Here is a 20,157-nt window from a genome sequence, read left to right on the forward strand (position 1 = left end):
GTGAACTAGCACATGGAAGATCTTTCTTCCCAATAAAAACAGACAGATCTTGAAAAAGGAAAATGAAAAGAAGAAATGAAAACTAGACAGGCCTATTCACATGGGACAGCTTAGTGTCTTTAGCCTGTTCTGATTCCCTCACGAGGAGCCTACAATAGCTCTGTAGACAAAGTTTTGGAGTCATAAAATAAAGATCTTACAAAGATCAACTCTGCAAAGACAGCTACAAAGGTAAAATAGTATTTCTTATAGCTTGTTATTGATTCATGTTCATTTTAAAAAGATTTGTTTTTATTTGAAAGGCAGGTTTTTTTTAAAAGATTTATTTATTTTTATTACAAAGTCAGATATACAGAGAGAAGGAGAGACAGAGAGGAAGATCTTCCACCCATTGATTCACTCCCCAAGTGAGCGCAACGGCAAGAGCTGACCCGATCCGAAGCCGGGAACCAGGAACCTCTTCCAGGTCTCCCACACAGGTGCAGGGTCCCAAAGCTTTGGGCCATCCTTGACTGCTTTCCCAGGCCACAAGCAGGGAGCTGGATGGGAAGCAGGGCTGCCAGGATTAGAACCAGCGCCCATATGGGATCCCGAGGCGTTCAAGGAGAGGACTTTAGCCGCTAGGCCATGCCGTCGGGGCCGAAAGGCAGGTTTTACAGAGACAGAAGGAGAGACAGAGAGAGATCACTGATGCACTGATTTACTCCCTGGATTGCACGACAGCCTGCAGCGTCCTCAAGTCTCCATGTGAGTGCGCAGGGTTTCGCTGCTTTCCCAGGCTAACAGTGGGGAGTTGGGTCAGAGGCAGAGTAGCTGGGACTCGAACCAGTGCCTACATGGATGCTTGCATCACAGGTGCAGGCCCAACTTATTACACCATGGCGCTGGCCCACTGGCAAACATTTTTTTAATTAAAGATATAAATTAATTAAAAATGACTGAAACAGTTTAGATCAGAATGATTTATAACTCATCTTTCCCACACCCTCAAAAAAAAAAAAAAAAAAAAAAAAAAAAAGACCAAACCATGACTCTAAGTGTAAAATTAATGGCCATGGCAAGCAGGAAAAGGCAGTGGTTGAGGGGGAACTGAGGCCAAGGTGTGGGCAGAGACCTGTAAGACACTCTCCCCCCTCACTACCTTCAGATTGGGAAGGATGGTGCAGCATACCTGCTGCCTCACAAAGACCCTACAAGGAGACACAAGGCGAAAAGCTGAGTACACCAGCCAGTCTGCCTGAGTTACAGGGTTTTCAGTGGCTTTGGACCCACCTGAATCAATGACATTCATGAGAATTATTAATTTGTTCAAAGATTTAGAGAAATATTCTTCTTGAACACTGTCAGCACACTCAAGTACAAATATATTCCTCAAGACGACTTACTACAGTAAGTTTCTGATAAATGATGAAACAGTCATGGGCAGGAATATTTTCTGCCTGGTTTGAACCTTCAGAAAAGCTAAGAAGTCAGGGTAATTCACACTATGGAAAAGCAGACACAGTTAAAGATGCTTCAGACACAGGAGAACCAAGCTATCTGCATTACTGCTGCCCATGCATGTTCTCAGCCACACATAATGAATGTGCTAGCTACTGAGTTCTTCCAAGTTACTGGGAGGGCCCAGCATGATAGCCTAGTGGTTAAAGTCCTCTCCGTGCACGTGCCGGGATCTCATGTGGGCACTGGTTCGTGTCCCTGATGCTTCACTTCCCATCCTGCTCCCTGTTTGTGGTCTGGGAAAGCAGTCAAGGACAGCCCAAAGCCTTGGGACCCTGCACCCATGTGGGAGACCTGGAAGGGGTTCCGGGCTCCTGGCTTCGGATCAGTTCAGTTTCGGCCACTTGGGGAGTAAACTTTCTATCTGTCTCTCCTTCTCTCTGTAAAAATGACCTTCCAATAAAAATAAATAAATCTTAAAAACAAAAATTACTCAACTGTGAGATGCTAGGCAGGCAAAAGCCATGATGGTGATTTTAAGGGTGCAGTATATTTTGTTCAAAATCATCTGACCCACCATCCACTTTCCCTGAAAGGAGAGTGCTATCTGTGGAAAGAATTTATGCTCCCAATTGGAGGGTTTTGCTGATGAAAAGGTTATGCTAATCAGACACTAGAAAAAGCGTATTGGTTTAAAAAATAGAAGCATATTGGTTAACAAAAAACACGCACAAGGAAGAAAGTTACATAAACGATTTTGATGGAGTTACTGCAACACAGACGAAAATGTCTGTTACCAAAGGATTGGCTGATTTTCCACAATTTGAAGTTTCCTATTGCTTTCATACATCACATTAGCATATTTTGTGCTCAGACCATATTTTGCGGCTGATAATTGTTGCCAAACAACTGAAGCTGTTTATTTTTCGTTTTTTTTTATTTTTTGGTTTTTATTATTATTTTCCTTTTTTATTTTCTTCTTTATTTTTCTCTTTTTTTAATGTTTGGGTTTTTTTGGAGCTAAGTTTAAAGAGAAGAAAGATTCACTGTTGGTGATCATCAAGAATTTCAGATTAAAGGTTATTCTTCCAGGCCTGCATTTTCTTAGAGATCTACATACACGTGGAGGCAATAGATGGGAGTAACTGATGCAAACTCTTAGAAATACACAAGCCATCATACTCCTAACAACTATGGGAAAAGGCTTATTTCCAGACCTTTTGCTATGCTTTCCAGTTGCTACTGTGGTGGTGAGACGACATGACTGCTAACACCACATGACCATGTCACTAAGATTGTGACAGACAACGTTCAGAGGAGAAAGGAAGACTCCTGAAGTACTTATCCAGAGCGGACACAAAGACCACGGGTCACTAGGTCACTGACCTTTCACTGGACAGTGGCTCTTACAAGCTCTTTTTGTTGTCTACAACAGAAGCAAGGGAGGAGCTTATCTGCAGAGTCCAGTGTTGAAGAGCCACAAGGTCATTATGAGAAGACTTCCAGCAACAAGCTAATGACCAAGTCTGTACCGGAGCGCCTGAATCTGAGTGCTGGCTATGCTTCCCATTCCAGCTTCCTACTGAAATGCTCCTGGGAACCAGCAGCATTTGTCCTGCTGTCCCTTGTGCGAGACCTGCCTGGAGCGCCTTGCTCCCACCTTCACCCTGGCTCAGCTCCAGCTGCTGTTGGCATTAGTGAAGTGCACCAGCGCAATAGAGCCCTCTCTTTTTCTCTATTTCTTTAAAAATAAATTTTTAAAAAAAGATTTATTTATTTTTATTACAAAGTCAGATATACAGAGAGAAGGAAAGACTAACAGGAAGATCTTCCATCTGCTGACTCACTCCCTAAGTAGCCGCAACGGCTGGAGCTGAGTTGATCTGAAGCCAGGAGCCAGGAGCCATGAACTTCTTCCGGGTCTCCCACTGCAGGTGCAGGGTCCCAAGGCTTTTGACCATCCTGACTGCTTTCCCAGGCCACAAGCAGGGAGCTGGATGGGAAGCAAAGCAGCTGGGATGTGAACCGACACCCCTATGGGATTCCGGCACGTGCAAAGTGAGGACTTAACCACTAGGCTATCATGCTGGCGCCAAAAGGTAATTTTAATTTGCAGCAAAAATTACTTAAAAACCTTTACCGGGGTATTTTTGAAGGTATCCTGTATGTTTGAATTTCAAAAATTTTCTGCACCACAATAAACTTACATTTTAATTGCATTTTCTACAAACTTTCTGACATATCCAAGCATTAAAATTATATGAATTAAATTAAAGGGAATTAGGTGGCATAGACCAGGAAACTGAGAACCAAAATATTAAGCTTTATAACTAACAGTAAATACAAAAACATAATTCAGAACTGTCACCATGGCATAATAAGCCAAGCCTCCACCTGTGGCTCCCACGTGCCTAATGGGTGCTGGTGCATGTCCTGGCTGCTCCACTTCTGATCCAGCTCCTTGCTACAGTCTGGTAAAGCTGTGGATGGCTCAAGTCCTTGGAATCCTGCACTCATGTGGGAGATCCAGAAGTTGTTCCTGGCTCCTGACTACAAATCAGTCTGGCTCCAGCTACTGTGGCCATTTGGGAAGTAAACTAGCAGATGAAAGACCCGCCCCTCCTCCATAACTCAAAGAATAAAGCCCTTCAAAATACGAACACAAACACACAAATTCCTCATCTTTCTCCTAAGAGGTACTGAACTAGGAGGCCTAACGATGCTCAGCAACCACCACTCACTGTGACACAGGGTCTAGCAGTGCAGATATTTCTGTCCACACCGGGGCGGTCTGTCAGGTTCACAGCCCCTACCCCACCACAGAAAAGCTGCCATGCTGCTTTCCCGGCAGGGCTCTGTGGCAGGCAAAAAAGACACCCTTGCAGCATCCCTGTGCCACCTCAGCTGTCCTGCCAGGCACACTTCTACCATGCTCAGAGATGGGAACAGTAGCTGCCAGGGGTCTTGCCCAAAACCTCCACTTGGAAATGCTCTAACAATCAACAGGCCCCAACATCACTCTCATGGGAGGCATTCTGACCAATCTCCTGTGTGATAGCTTTGAAAATGGTGAAATCTAAAGGATGGGGCTTTTAATTTTTCTTTAGAAACAAACAAGCCATAAAAGAAACTGGCACATATGAACTTCGTGCTAGGACTAACCTTTGTAGGAGACCAGCTGGGAGAACCTGAATATGTCCCAATCTAATCACCAACCATTCTCAAAGACATAACCGACTCCCAAATAGCACTATACAAAGATGGTGTAAACTCAACCCAAAGTTAAGCAAGACAAGTTCACCAGGAACCAGGTGGTCCTAAGTCCAAACATTGCACTCAAACCCCCAACTGCAATGAAAAACCACAAGGATATGTGATCCAAACCTGGAGCACATGTTGAAGGACCAGGCCATCCCAGTGGCTGACATTTGTGGGAAAATGGAAACCAGAGGCTGGTGTGGTGGCTCAACAATCTACTCCTCCTCCTGAAAGTGCCAGCACACCATATGGGCATCAGCTCTAGTCCTGGAAGCTCTACGTCCAATCCAGCTCTCTGCTTATGGTATGGGAAAGTAACGGAAGATGGCCCAAGTCCTTGGGACCCTGTACCTCCATCTACGTGAGAGACACCGAAGAAGCTCCAGGCTCTTAGCTTCAAATGAGCCCAGTTCCACCTGTTGCAGGCATTAGGCGAGTAAACAAGATAGATCTCTCTGTCTCTCCTCTCTGTAAAATTATTTTCCCACTAAAATGTTAAAAAAAAAAAAAGTACACATTATAAAGACAAACAAAACCAACCTCCCCAGAGATGAGCAAAGACAACACAGCCAACTCATTGAAGCCAACCTCAAGCACCTCATCAAAAGACAGAAAGGATGGGTTGACCAACATCCCAGGCCAGGCTCTAAATGAGCACTTATGTCTGTGGCACACTGAGGCCGACAAGCACAGCCATCAGACTTAGAAAGGATCTCTCACCTCTGCTGTAAGGAAGCCAACAACGTTTCAAAACTATCAAGACCCCTGGAATGCTCATCCCTACATCTGGGGCTCAAAAAGAACATCAAATGACCGTCCCCGTCCCCAGGGACTGGTAGTGTGAGAGCAAGCAAAGGCCCATCGCATGTCCCCTCCAAAGGAGGGTAAATGGCAACATTTGTCTCATCCACCTGAGCCTGCCACCTTCAGCTTCTCCATCCTAACTGGAGGCCCACATGGGCCTGCAATCCTCTCACTTCTGGAACAAATATTAAAATAAAAAATTTTTTTAAGATTTATTTATTTTTCTTGCAAAGTTAGATATACAGAGAGAAGGAGAGACGGAGAGCAAGATCTTCCATCCGATGATTCACTCCCCAAGTGAATGCAACGACCAGTGCTGCGCCGATTTGAAGCCAGGAGCCAGGAACTTTTTCCAGGCCTCCCACACGGGTGCAGGGTCCCAAAGCTTTGGGCCGTCCTCCACTGCTTTCCCAGGCCACAAGCAGGGAGTTGGATGGGAAGTGGGATTTCTGGGATTAGCACTGGCGCCCATATGGGATCCGGGCACGTTCAAGGGGAAGACTTTTATCCGCTAGGCCACAGCACGCCCAATGTTAAAATAAAATTTAAAACATTTTTTAAAAACCAGTTTTGTTTATTGTACCTTACAACATCACCCATCACAAAAGAACCCAAGAAAGAAGAAAGCAGCACCAAAACAGAAAGAATGCACCATAACCAGGATCCCTAATTATATTTTCTGATCTCACCAACACAAAAAGACCTGACACTCTCTGCTTGTCAAAAGCCCTGAGATTCCTAAGTACTGTAAGCAATGTTAATGTCTCACTTTGAATAAAGTGCCAGGGTTGTACGAGGTCGGGCAGGGGAAGCTGAGTGTTAGTTAACATAGGAAGTCCCTCCTTGATCTTTTCAACAAACACTTCAAACATAGTAAGAAGGCTTTAAAAACACAATCCCTTCAATTTCTTCTGATTCTTCCCAGACTGCTGCTGCAGAAATTAATTTGTGGACAGCCAGTGTGGGAGGTCAGGGCCCTAGCGTGGGGACACAGAGCCCCACTGTGCGTGGTCTTTACTGCCTCTTGATGCACACCAGGCACTCAGCAGCTGGAGTGCACATCAGGAGGGCTACAAAGAAGGTGTGTTCTCACTAATACCTGGCTTCATTAGGTTAAGAGGCTGAAGATAGTTCCATATATATGGATACCCCAGGGAGGAAGAAGACACGGGAAACCATTTACCAAGTCAACCCTGACACCATCTCTTCAACATGACCATTCCTTGGCTTCTACAGACACCTTTAACCTCCTAACAAACAGGAAATGTTACAAAAGCTGCTCTCTTATTGTCATGATTGTGGAGAAAAAGGTAAAGTGATTCACATCTACGAGAATTCTCCTGGGCCCAGTGGCGTGGCCTAGCGGCTAAAGTCCTTGCCTTGAACGTCCCGGGATCCCATATGGGCGCCGGTTCTAATCCCGGCAGCTCCACTTCCCATCCAGCTCCCTGCTTGTGGCCTGGGAAAGCAGTCGAGGACGGCCAAAAGCTTTGGGACCCTGCACCCATATGGGAGACCCGGAAGAGGTTCCTGGTTCCCAGCTTCGGATCGGCGCAGCACCGGCCATTGTGGCTCACTTGGGGAGTGAATCATCAGATGGAAGATCTTCCCCTCTGTCTCTCCTTCTCTCTGTATATCAGGCTTTCCAATAATAATAAATAAATCTTAAAAAAAAAAAAAAAAAAGAATTCTCCTGGTAACAAAGAAAAAGTCTGGGAAGCCCAGCTGAACCACCCTCGCCTGCCCCTTCTCTAGACAGCCCATCACAGAAAATGCAACATGCATCTGGAGGGCCACTAATAAGAAATATGGACCATCTTCCCATCACTCATTAACACAGTTTCAGTTACAAATTTTTATGGAAGGACACCAAAATCCACAAACCACCCAGTGGAGACCCACAGCAGCAAGAGCAACTTACCATATTTGGCACACTGGTGACTGAAGTGTTCTTGATGTCTGTGGGGAACGTGGGCAAACTATTGACCAGGGTCTGCTTACTGGGTAACTGGGGGTTCACTCCACTGGCTCCCATCTGCTGCCCTCCAGTTTGACTAAAGGGTTGTCCAAACGGACTTGTATTACCAGTCATTCCCATCTGAAACAAAAAGAGGCAACAAGATCACGTATAAAGGAAAGGAAAAGCCTCAGGAATAGATCATGAATAAAAGAAAAGGCCTCAGAAGTGTTTGATTTGGTCCAATGACAGAAAAACTTACTTCCTGCGAAAGTTTCATTTCAATTATGAATTAAAGGTTCACTGTCAAGATTCAAAGTCAGTATCACGAACAAGTTGTTCAGCGGGCTACATTCTATAGGCAAAGGCTACACAGGCCACCTTAGCTGCCTAAGCCCCTGACCAACGTCAGCTTAGAGCAGCAAGTACTTTTCTGACCTGGCTCTTGGCTATACTCCTCACCCAGCTTCCACTACCTGTAGTGGCACCCAAATGCTAAGGAACTTATCTGGAAAACAAATTTCCAGGGCACTGATCAATGAGAGATGATTCAGCTTAATCTTCAATTACTCCAAAACTAATTAGTTTCTTACAGGTTCCTCTATAAAATTTGACCTCATTTCCCATTAGTTCAAAAAATGGAACAGAAATGTTGGCAATAACAAGGATTTACTTTAAAATAACCCAGGGAGGCAGGAGATGGCAGGAGAGAGGGGCAAAAGTGACAGGACTAGCAACATGTTAGTAACTGTTAAGCAAACCATCAAGAAAAGGGGGTGACAGCATCCTCTTTATCATTATACATGTTTGAAATTTCCAATAATAAATTTTGTCAGGATGAAATAAAATCAAACGAAGATAGCAGACAAGGACAAGATAAGAAAAGAGGGGAACTCTTGGCTGTGCCTCTGCAACGGCCTGCAGTCAATCACAGCTCTTGCAATACAGACCCAAGACAAATGTACCTCCTGAGCCCTCAGCTCCAATCTCCACAGGTAAACTTGTGACTCAGGGGTTAACATTCTGATACTTACCTGTGCCCTGGGGAAGAACACAGACTAATCACTAAGTACGGTGCACATCAAATCGCCTGCCTTGGCCTCCTCACAATGCTGGAACATACACCTGTGCTGTCCAATGCTCATCCACCCTTCTGGCATTTTGGGTTGGCTGATGTTTGAACTGCCCAGGGAAGCCCTCTCAGGCGTGGGAATTCCCATTTAAGAAAACAAAGCTCGGTTATCTTCATCAGTCTCGTTGAGTAATTCTCAGTCCTTCCATGCATATCCCCCATCTGCTTGTCTGTAAGTCAAGTGTAAGTCAACTGCAAATCTGCCTTTCCAATAAAAAGTAAATAAATCTTTAGAAAAAAAGTCTTGCCCTGTACAGCCCTTTGCTTCCTCCCTCACAATCGTGTCAACTAATATCAAATTATGAATGCAGATAATTCTAGATACAATCAAATAAAACATAAACTTCAAGTGTGCAGTTAGGCTCAACTTCTGAGTTCAGATGATGAAACCAATGCAGCACAGTAACTCAGTAAATTTAAAAAGGCATTTCTGTTTCTAAACTAAGTTTCTTCCATCATTACTGAAGCCTATATCAAAGAATCGTATTTTCAGAAAAGCATTACTCAAAATCAGTTCCATATTACAGTTACAACCATCTGAACTTGCTTTTTCCGCAATCATCAAACCACTGCTATCACTGTCCTTAGAAAGTTAAAAAAAAAAAAAAAAAAAAAAACAGCAAAACACAAGGTTACCATCTCCAATCCTCAATCTCGCACTCTGTATCAAATATTAAGACACACGCATTCTCTCCAACTTCATTTTTTTTTATTTTGATAATCTTTACACGGTTGATTAGGGCACAAAGGGTCAACGGCTAAAGGAAAGTGGGTAAGACCATTGTTTCCATTATTATTTTTCAAGCTTTACTTATTTTTACTGGAAAAGCAGATCTTTCCAAATAGACAGTGGACAGGGAAGGAGAGAGACGGATCTTCCATCTGCTGGTACACTCCTCAAGTGGCCAGCTGTATTGGCCAGAACTGAGATCATCTGACATCAGGAGCCAGGAGCTTCTTCCAGGTCTCCCACACGAGTACAGGATCCCAAGGTTTTGGATTATGCTCCACTGCTTTCCCAGGATCATGAGCAGGGAGCTGGATGGGAAGTGAAGCAGCCAGGACACACACTAGCACCCATATGGGATCCTGGTGCTTGCAAGGTGAAGAACTGGCCAAATGAGCCATCATGCCAGGCCCTCGCCTTCACCATCAACCAGTGTTCACTGAGTGTCTGCCACGCACATGAACCTAGCCCAGTGCTACACCTGTGTAGACACAATTCTCCTGCTCTTCATAGAGCTTTGCTCTTCACAGCCATAAACCTGACCAACAAGAAGAGCAACATCATCTGAACATTTCTGATTAATCAAGATCGGGTTAGAGTTATGAATCAAAGTGGATGGCAGCTGGGGACCAAGGGCAGGTGGCAGGTGACTTAGATCAAATGTGCCAGGAAGCATCATTTCTTCAGAAAAATAAATACCAGGAGGTGAGGGTCTCAGTTCATATGATGAGGTCAGCACTGTGGTGCAGTGAGCTAGGCCATGTCTTGCAATACTTGGCAACACATTTCAGAGTGCTACCTCAAGTCTTAGCTGTTCTGTTTCTGATCTAGCTCCCAATAAGGTGCCTAGGAAGAAAATGTCCTAACTACTGGGAATCCTGCCACCCACATGGAAAACTCAGATGGAATCCCAAGTTCCTGACCTCGGATTGAATCCCATGTGGGGGAGTGAACCAACAAATGAAAAAATTCTTTGAAAAAAAGTTTCTTTGGCCCAACGGCGTGGCCTAGAGGCTTAAGTCCTTGCTTTGAACATGCCAGGATCCCATATGGGCGCCGGTTCTAATCCCGGCAGCCCTGCTTCCCATCCAGCTCCCTGCTTGTGGCCTGGGAAAGCAGTCGAGGACGGCCCAAGGACTTGGGACACTGCACCCGTGTGGGAGACCTGGAGGAGGTTCCAGGTTCCCAGCATCAGATTGGCGCAGCACCGGCCATTGTGGCTCACTTGGGGAGTGAATCATCGAATGGAAGATCTTCCTCTCTGTCTCTCCTCCTCTCTGTATATCTGACTGTAATAAAGTGAATAAATCTTAAAAAAAAAAAATTCTTAAAAAAAATTTTATTTCTTTTTATTGAAAAGTCAGATATACATAGAGAGGAGGAAAGATGCAAAGGAAGATCTTCCATCCAATGATTAACTCCCCAAGTGACTGCAATGGCTGGATCTGTGCTGATTCAAAGCCAGGAGCTCTTACAGGTCTCCCACGCGGGTGCAGGGTCCCAAGGCCTTGGGCCGTCCTCGAATGCTTTCCCAGGCCACAAGCAGGAAGTTGGATGTGAAGCGGGGCTACAGGGCTTAGAAGCGGCACCCATATGGGATCCCGGCGCACTCAAGGTGAGGACTTTATCGGCTAGGCAACTGCACTGGGCCCGAAAAAATTCTGTCTCTCCCTCCCCATCACCCTGCTTTTCAAATAAACAACAAACCTTTTTAAAAAATAGTAAACAAACAAAAAACCCCAAACTCTCTATATAATGTGTTTCCAAAGAATCTATTTTTAAAATGTGGCATATGTTGTAACTTTCTTGGGACCATAGTTGCTGGGTAAGACTCCAGGACATTACATACGAGATCTATTTCTAAGTGTTTGGGAGCATTGATATATTTCATCAGGAAGTCTGTAGCTTTCCTTCTTGGCCACCCCATACGAGAGGAACAGAAACTATTTCAACCCAACTTCCATACACACAAGGTAAGAGCCACTGTCAAGTCAAACCCCACAACCCACAGGTAAGCAAGGACTGGATCAAGCAAACATTTTCAAATGGAGGGGAACTGCATCTTGAGCCTATGAGTTGTCCTAGGGCCAATGCAGGAGATGAAGCTTTGGCTTCTCCCTGGCCAGGCCTTCCTCCAAGGGTCACCACCCCTCAGCTCCTGGGCAAGGCCCCCCACAAGCTCACCCCAATTCTGCAAAGCCTGCTGGAACATAAAGGACATACTCTGGTTCTTATCTGCAGTTTGGGGCAGAGCTATTTCTAGAGAGTCAATCCCCTTTCTGAATCTATTCTGTATTAGTCAAATATTTTGGCTCTCAAGTCCAGCTAACAATGATGGTTTAGCATCAATATGTGATATGAAATAGGGAAATCAAGATACCTAATTCTAATGAGAAAAAAAAAAACTCTACTCATGCCAATTTTCAAAAGTTGCTTGATTCTAATTCAGTAAAAATGATCTTATTTTCAACTGAGGTTTATCAGAATTTGGTTAAGGACATTAGGGGACCTCCACATCATCTTTTTTTTTTTTTTAAGATTTATTTATTTTTTTGGAAAGGCAGAAGTACAGAGAGCAAGAGAGACAGAGAGGAAGATCTTCCATCTGATGATTCACTCCCCAAGCGGCCGCAATAGCTGGTACTGCGCTGATCCGAAGCCAGGAGCTAGGAACTTCTTTCTGGGTCTCCCACGCAGGTGCAGGGTCCCAAGGCTTTGGGCCGTCCTCGACTGCTTTCCCAGGCCACAACCAGGGAGCTGGATGGAAGTGGAGCTGCCGGGATTAGAACCGGTGCCCATATGGGATCCTGGCGCATTCAAGGCGAGGAGCTTAACCATTATGCTATCATGCCGGGCCCCACATCATCTTTTGAAATAAAAATTTTACAGAGTAAAAGATAGCAGAAACAGCCAACTGACCAACTAATGTTGAAACTTACATAAAAGCAAATTAAAACCTAAGGAATATTCTGCCTCATTCAATAATAGCCCTGTGTCCCCAGCACATGGGGAACCAAAAGCAGCAACATTCCAAGAGAACCTCCCTGACTCAGTCCCTAGAAGTGAAGCCCATTAGTCCTGAAGAGTTAGATGACTGAAAGGCACAATGTCACAAGGGTCAGCATCAGCAGGCAGGTACTAGGTGCAATACCAATCACAACTTCCGTCCTGTCTTCCAACTTTTCTGCTGGAATAAACAGGAAGTTCAGCTGCCTGTCCTAATGCCCTCGGAAGTGGTGTTCCAGGGTGATGGAAGCTTGTGTCTCCACTCACTGCAGCACAGAGGCCTGAAATGGTATAAAAAGAATCTTCTGTGCCACACTTCCCAGGACAACTCTGTCTCTGGTCCACGGCCCTATCTAACAAGATCCCTCATGGCACTCTGAATCAGTGGCCCATTAGTACAGGCAGTCATCATCTCTCTTGGTTAACCTCAGTTTTTCCTACTTATAATGTTATAACAGTTATTAAAAAGAGCAATAAAGGGTCTGCTGTGATGGCTTAGAAGCTAAATCTTCGCCTTCCAACCACCAGGATCCCATATGGGCGTCAGCTCATGTCCTGGCTGTTCCACTGCTCTCCCAGCTCCCTGCTTGCGGCCTGGAAAAGCAGTGGAGAATGGCCCAAAGCCTTGGGACTCTGCACCTGTGTGGGAGTCCCTGAAGAAGCACGTGGCTCCTGGCTTCAGACTGGCTTAGCTCCATCTGTTGCAGCCATTTGGGCAGTGAACCTGCGAATGGAAGGTATCTCTCTCTCTCATTCTCTGTGGACCTGCCTTCTCAATGAAAATCATCTAAAACAAAAAAAGGCAATAAAACAAGCTCAATGCTGGTGTTGTAGCATGTAAGGTTAAACCACTGCTTGTAAGGTCAGTATCCTGTTTGCAAGTATCACCAAGACTCAGCTGCTCTGCTTCCAATCCAACTTCCTGCTAATGCACCTGGGAATGCAGCAGCTGAGGGCTCAAATACCTGGGTCCAAGGAGACCTGGACATTTTCAGGCTCCTGGCTTTGCCCTAATTCAGACTTGGTTTTCTTAGCCATCTAGGGAACAAACCAACACATGGGAGATAATCTGTCCTGCCTCTCTATTACTTTACCTTTCAAATAATGAATAAATTAAGTAAATAGTAATAAACAAATGTATAAGTCTTTTTAAATAAAAAGGATGTGAAATTAAAACCCAGGAACTAACAGGTCTGAGCAGTAACAGCCGCCCTAAACAGGACTGAGATGGAAAGGAGCAACATGCCCACAGCAGCAGTGAGCCAGGTCTCCAGCTGCTGCTCCTTCCTGGGACAGGCAGTGCGAGATCAACCCCAGCAGAACTGCCCTCCTGCTCCACCCGGGGCTGCCTAGGCAGTGCTGTGAATATGAATGAGTGTACACAACTATCTGTGAGTGCGACACAACTATCTGTAAGTCTGTGTAATGCAATGTTTAAAATATACACAGTTAGAGGGAGAAATCTTCCATCTGCTGGCTGACTTCTCAAACAATGAAGCAGCTGGAGCTGGGACAGCCTGAAGCTAGGAGCCTCTACTGGGTCTCCCTTGTGGGGGCGGGGGGCAAAGGACCTGGGCCATCTTCCACTGCCTTCCCAGGCACATTAGCAGGGAGCTGGATTGCAAGTGAAGCAGTCAAGGCTTTATTCGCTATGCCACAGTGGCAGATCTGTATTGTCTGAGAGAAAATATCCATTACCAGACTCTCACAGGGGGTCCTCAAATTTCCTGAAGGTTAAGAACACCTATCCCCGGGGGGCGTCACCTTGCTCTCACACAAACCCATGCTACATGTAGGACTTTTGCCTAGAAACTGGTCTCCCCCATAGACACTAGTCATTCATGTAAACACATGCGCCATCCCAACTGAACCCCTAGACCTCCACAAGGAAATGTGCTCTGGGGATGCACACTCAGAAGCATCTGGCCCCGACAGGACACACCGTGGGGCCATCAGGAGGCCAGGGTAGCCAGAAAACACGCTGCCATGCAGCTCCTGTCTGAGTCAGCCAGGCCTCTAGAAACACACTCAGTGACAGCAAACATTGTACTTGATGTGGTTTCGATGAGACCGCCGAACATACTATCTTTCCAAGAGCTGACTTCTTCAGCACTTTCCTCACAGCTTGACATACACGAAAACCACACCACACAGCGGAGCAACAGAGGAAGTGGCACTTGGGGAGTGGGGGTGTCACTAATGCGCATCAGAAACCAGACAAGGAAGAAATCAAAGGTCATCTTCAGCAATGAGCTTTACAGAGACGACACAAATCGGAGTGTCCAGTCAGCATCTCTCAGAGATGAGAAAAGGATCAACCCAGAAACCTCAGCAAAAGCCAGAGCTGGTACAGTGGTATAGCATGTTAATCCTCCACCCTATAGCACCTCCATCCCATATGAGTCCTGGCTGATGTCCTGGCTGCCCCAGCTCTCTGCTTAGATACTGAGAAAGCAGCAGAGAATGACCCAAGTCATTGGGCATCTGCACCCACAAGGGAGACCTGGAAGAAATTCCTATCTCCCAGCTTCAGATCAGCTAAGTTCTTCTGGCTTTTGTAGCTATTTGGGGAATGAACCAGAGGATGGAAGATCTCTCTCTGCTTCAGCTCTCAGTAAAAACTATGCCTTTCCAAATAAAAATATATAAATCCTTAAAAACAAAAAGCAAACCAAATTGGTTCCAGAGGTGCTTCGCACTTTGCATGATGCCAATCTTGAGGGTTCCCTAGGCCACACGGCTCGGCACTTCTTGCTATTTATAGAGCCCTGTGTCTCACATGGACATCACTGGATCACTGCACAGTTACACTGCCCAGAAAGACCAGGAAAACTGGTCCACAGGCCAAAACCACCCAGTGTTTGCATGTGGGAGAACAAACTTACAAAAAAAAAATTTATTTTTATTGCAAAGTCAGATATACGGAGAGGAGGAAAGACAGAGAGGAAAATCTTTCATCCGATGATTCACTCCCCAAGTGAGCCACAATGGCTAGAGCTGCGCCAATCTGAAGCCGGGAGCCAGGAACTTCTTCCGGGTCTCCCACGCGGGTGCAGGGTCCCAAGTCTTTAGGCCATCCCTTACTGCTTTCCCAGGTCACAAGCAGGGAGCTGGATGGGAAGTGGAGCTGCCAGGATTACAACCGGCACCCATATGGCATGCCAACGCATTCAAGGAGAGGACTTTAGCAGTAAGGCCACTGCGCTGGGCCCTAAAATAAATAATCTTAAAAAAAAAGTTTTGTTGGGCCCAGCGCAGTGGCCTTACTGCTAAAGTCCTCTCCTTGAATGCGTTGGCATGCCATATGGTTGCCGGTTGTAATCCTGGCAGCTCCACTTCCCATCCAGCTCCCTGCTTGTGACCTGGGAAAGCAGTCGAGGACGGCCAAAAGCTTTGGGACCCTGTACCTGTGTGGGAGACCCGGAAGAGGTTCCTGGTTCCTGGCTTCGGATCGGCACACATGGCCCGTTGCAGCTCACTTGGGGAGTGAATCATTGGATGGAAGATCTTCCTCTCTGTCTCTCCTCCTCTGTGCAATCTGGCTGTAATAAAATGAATAAATCTTTGAAAAAAAAAAGATTATTTATTTTACTGGAAAGCCAGATTTGCAGAGAGAAGGACAGAAAGGAAAGTTTCCCCATCTGCTGATTCACTTCCCAAATAGTTACAACGACCAGAGCTGAGCTGATCCGAGGTCTGGAGACAGGATCCTCCTCCGGGTCTTCCACGCAGGTTCAGAGTCCCAAGGCTTTGGGCCGTCCTCGACTGCTTTCCCAGGCCACAGGCAGGGAGCTGGATGGGAAGTGGGGACGCATCTCCTCTTACATTTGTGTTCAGGTTAAACAAATTTACAAACGTGAAAAGAAGTTGACATGCTGTTTGTGGATTCAGCAAACGCTGGCTGCTGTTGCTGCTACATCATCATCCTCATCACCACTATCATGTTTTCAGGAGGCATCACCTAATATATCTTCTTTCCTACGTATACATAGGGCAGCAATGAAAAATAGTTTTCAGAAAATATGTGATGGTGGGGAGCGGTTCAAGCAAACAGGGTACAGAGAGTGCAGCTGCAACTATCAGCAATTGATTCCAAAACATTTTCATAGAACCATGAAAGCACTTGAGACAAAAAGAATCATGTGCACTTTCTGTGGAAATACTGTGAACACAGATATTACTTTCAAGATGCTTTAGCAAGTCACAGATTTCCAGGTTTCTCCTGTATGCTTTCCAACTTATTTAAAAGCAATAATGCTTGATCCAAACTTAAAAACCTATGAGAGAGGGCCAGGTGGCTGCCAGTGAGAGGGCCCTGTGAGCTCCCTCCCCGCAGGAGACCTCTGGAGGACACCCACTCCTCAGAAGCTGGGAAGTGGGCTGGAAACAGAACCGACCCAGCAATTGCAATGACCAGCATGTGCGTAAGCTGACTGGGGTGACGGACTGTGCCGGACCCTGTACTGGCAAGCACACAAAACAATCAGGTCTGGATCACCTCAGATGAAGTTTCTTTGGAGATCCCTCCCACTGAACTGCTGATCTCAGAACCCCAGCCATGAAGAGACTATGTCAGCCAGTGGATTCTGAAGAGAGGTCATCGTGCTTGGAGTGGCGAGACTGGCAGCAATTCAGAACAGTTGAACTATCAAAACTGCTTGAGCAGGACCCTCAGAGCGTGCCCTACGTCGGGGACCTAGGATGGGTGCGAGGCTGGGGGGCTTCTCCCTTTGTTTCTCCTCTGACCCCAGATACAGGGGAAAAAATGATTATATTAATGTGGAAACAATGGTATTACCCACTTCACTGTAGCCCTTGACCCTCTGTACCCTAATCAACTAAGTAAGATTATTAAAATAATAATAATAATAAAAGTAAAAAGATTTAAAGAAAAAAAAACTATGATAAGTAAGAACAAATAATCTCAGGAAAACAAGAAGGCAAAGAGCCTCCTCCCTGCAAACTGTCCACTCCATGGCAGCAAATCATTCATTTAATGTGACACCAGCCCAATGTGATAATTTAGAAAAGAGAATTGTTTATTATTATTATTTTTTTTAAACTGGAAAGTCAAGATTTCATAGAGAAGATACAGAAAGATTTTCCATCCACTGGCCAGGAGCCAGGAACTTCTTCTAGGTCTCCAACACACGTGCACGGTCCCAAGGCTTTGGGCCATCCTCCACTGCTCTCCTAGGTAACAAGCAGGGAGCTGGAAGAGAAGTGGAGCAGCTGGGATGCAAACCATCACCCATATGAGATCCTGGATTTGCAAGGTGAGGACTTTTGCCACTAGGCTACTGTGCTGGGCCCTTTGACAAAATTTTTAAGCTACAGTTTCCAGCATTTTTCTTCAAATGCTGATATAGACTTAAAGTACAAATTCACATAAGGTGTACAGAACAACACAATTCAGTATGACAGAGAAAAACTTGGCCCAATAATTTGAGTCAGAAATACTCATTCTTTTTAATGACACAGAGAACAAGAACTGGGCCCAGCATGAAGGCTCAATAGGCTAATTCCCCCCACACAAGTACTGAGATCTGATATGGGCACAGTTTTGAATCTCAGCTGCTCTACTTCTCATGCAGCTCCCTGCTTGTGGCCTGGAAAAGCAGAAGAGGACGGGCCAAAGCCTTGGGACCTGCACCTGTGTGGGAGACCCAAAGAAAGCTTCTGGCTTTGGATCAGCTCAGCTCCAGCCATTAGTGGCCATTTGAGAAATGAACCAGCAGACAGATCTTTCTGTCTCTCCTCTCTGTCAATCTGGCTTTCCAATAAAAAGAAATAAATCTTTATAAAAAAAAAAAAGTAAGAATTAACCCAAACTATGGCCAGATCATTTGCAAAGCCAAAAACATGTTCTCTCTCGGCAACCTACCACTGCTGGAAGAAAGCCAAGAAAAACAGTGTTGATGGAAAGACGGCTGTACTCAGATCTCTGCTAGCATCCGCCTGCTCTTGGAATTCCTTCAGTACCTCCTGGCAAATGGTGAAAAGGAAGAAGATACCACTGAGGACAATGCTAGAGGCAGCTGTCCAGAGTGCACCCGAGGCAGAGCCAGGGGAGAGCACCTGGGCAGGCCAACAGCCCAACACCACCTGCACAGCTCCCAAGTCTGAACATTTGCTCTGGAGCAACAAAGCTTAACCGGGAGTCAGGTAAGGAGTAGTTAGCAGTCTTCACCACTTCACTTGGATGAAGTCTTTCAGGATGCTATATCCAGACCGTAGCTTAGAAAGAACAATGGAGGACCCGGCGGCGTGGCCTAGCGGCTAAAGTCCTCGCCTTGAACGCCCCGGGATCCCATATGGGCAGCTCCACTTCCCATCCAGCTCCCTGCTTGTGGCCTGGGAAAGCAGTGGAGGACGGCCCAAAGCCTTGGGACACTGCACCTGCGTGGGAGACCTGGAGGAAGAGGTTCCTGGTCCCGGCATCGGATTGGCGCGCACCGGCCCGTTGCGGCTCACTTGGGGAGTGAAACATCGGACGGAAGATCTTCCTCTCTGTCTCTCCTCCTCTCTGTATATCCGGCTTTCCAATAATAATAAAATCTTTAAAAAAAAAAAAAAAAAGAAAGAAAGAACAACGGAAACTCAGGCCTGGCGCCTCAGTTGCCAAAGCTCAAAGAAGCGTCTGCTAACCAAGCTGGTACCCTACTGCTACAAGTCACAGTCACAGAGAGCACCATCTCTCATAAGCAAAACCAATGGGTCAAGGACAGTGGAAAAACTGCTTCTAGCACTGTTTTTATGCTAACTAGCCAAGTGCCCAGGACATACTCCCTGTCTCTTCCAGGCCTACATGTCTCTCATTTGTAAAACAGGAAGCCTTTAGATGATTGTTAGCAATTTAAAAAATTCCTCCTGAGGATCTGACATCATGGTTCACCTGGCCAATCCTCCACTTGCAAAAACCAGTATCCCGGGCCCGGCGGCATGGCTTAGCGGCTAAAGTCCTCGCCTTGAACGCCCCGGGATCCCATATGGGTGCCGGTTCTAATCCTGGCAGCTCCACTTCCCATCCAGCTCCCTGCTTGTGGCCTGGGAGAGCAGCCGAGGACGGCCCAAAGCTTTGGGACCCTGCACCTGTGTGGGAGACCCGGAAGAGGCTCCTGGTTCCCGGCTTCGGATCGGGACAGCACCGGCCGTTGTGGCTCACTTGGGGAGTGAATCATTGGATGGAAGATATTCCTCTCTATATATCTGACTTTGTAATAAAAATAAGTCAATCTTAAAAAAAAAAACAAAACAGTATCCCATATGAGTCCCAGTTCACCTCTTGGCTGCTCCACTTCCCTTCCAGCTCCCTGTTTATGGCTTGGGAAAGCAGTGAACGATGGCTCAAGTCTTTGGAGCCATGAATCTATATGCGAGACCCGGAAGAAACTCCTGTCTCCTGGCTTTGGATTGGCTCAGCTCTCCCTATTGCAGCCATTTAGACAGTGAACCCGTGGAGAGAAGATCTTTTTGTCTCTCCTTCTCTGTAAATCTGCCCTTCCAATAAAAACAAGAAATTAAAAAAAAAAAATTCCTCCTGACCTAAAAGCTGGTGCTTTTATTAGTTATGGACAGTTGGTGCCTAATGCTCTATGCAATGAGGGACAACGGGAGGAAGAACAGGAGGATGGCAAAGCCCTCAATCCTGCGACATTCCTACCGGCAACCTCATGGATTCCCACAGAGGAACTAGGACTCCGAAGTTCCTCACCCTCCACACTCTAACCCCAGTGTATTATAGGAAGTACAACTAATCCTGCACCTCCACCTCCCGCCTTCCACAGGTATGTTATAGGGACTCTAGTTAATCTGAGACAAACTCATCCAAGA

General features: G+C 45.9%; 1 protein-coding gene across 2 annotated transcripts in view; it reads right to left on the bottom strand.

Annotated features, from left to right (window-relative positions):
• The window catches only part of CREBBP (CREB binding protein), a 148,619-nt gene that overhangs the window by 60,217 nt on the left and 68,245 nt on the right, over positions 1-20,157 (bottom strand). For both annotated transcript variants that reach the window (XM_004586702.4, XM_058680760.1), the window contains exon 3: positions 7,424-7,600. In XM_004586702.4, the coding sequence (XP_004586759.2) occupies positions 7,424-7,600 (177 nt within the window). The remainder of the gene's footprint in view (positions 1-7,423; positions 7,601-20,157) is intronic.

Source organism: Ochotona princeps, chromosome 24, assembly GCF_030435755.1.
Source record: "Ochotona princeps isolate mOchPri1 chromosome 24, mOchPri1.hap1, whole genome shotgun sequence".
Classification (NCBI taxonomy): Eukaryota; Metazoa; Chordata; class Mammalia; order Lagomorpha; family Ochotonidae; genus Ochotona; species Ochotona princeps.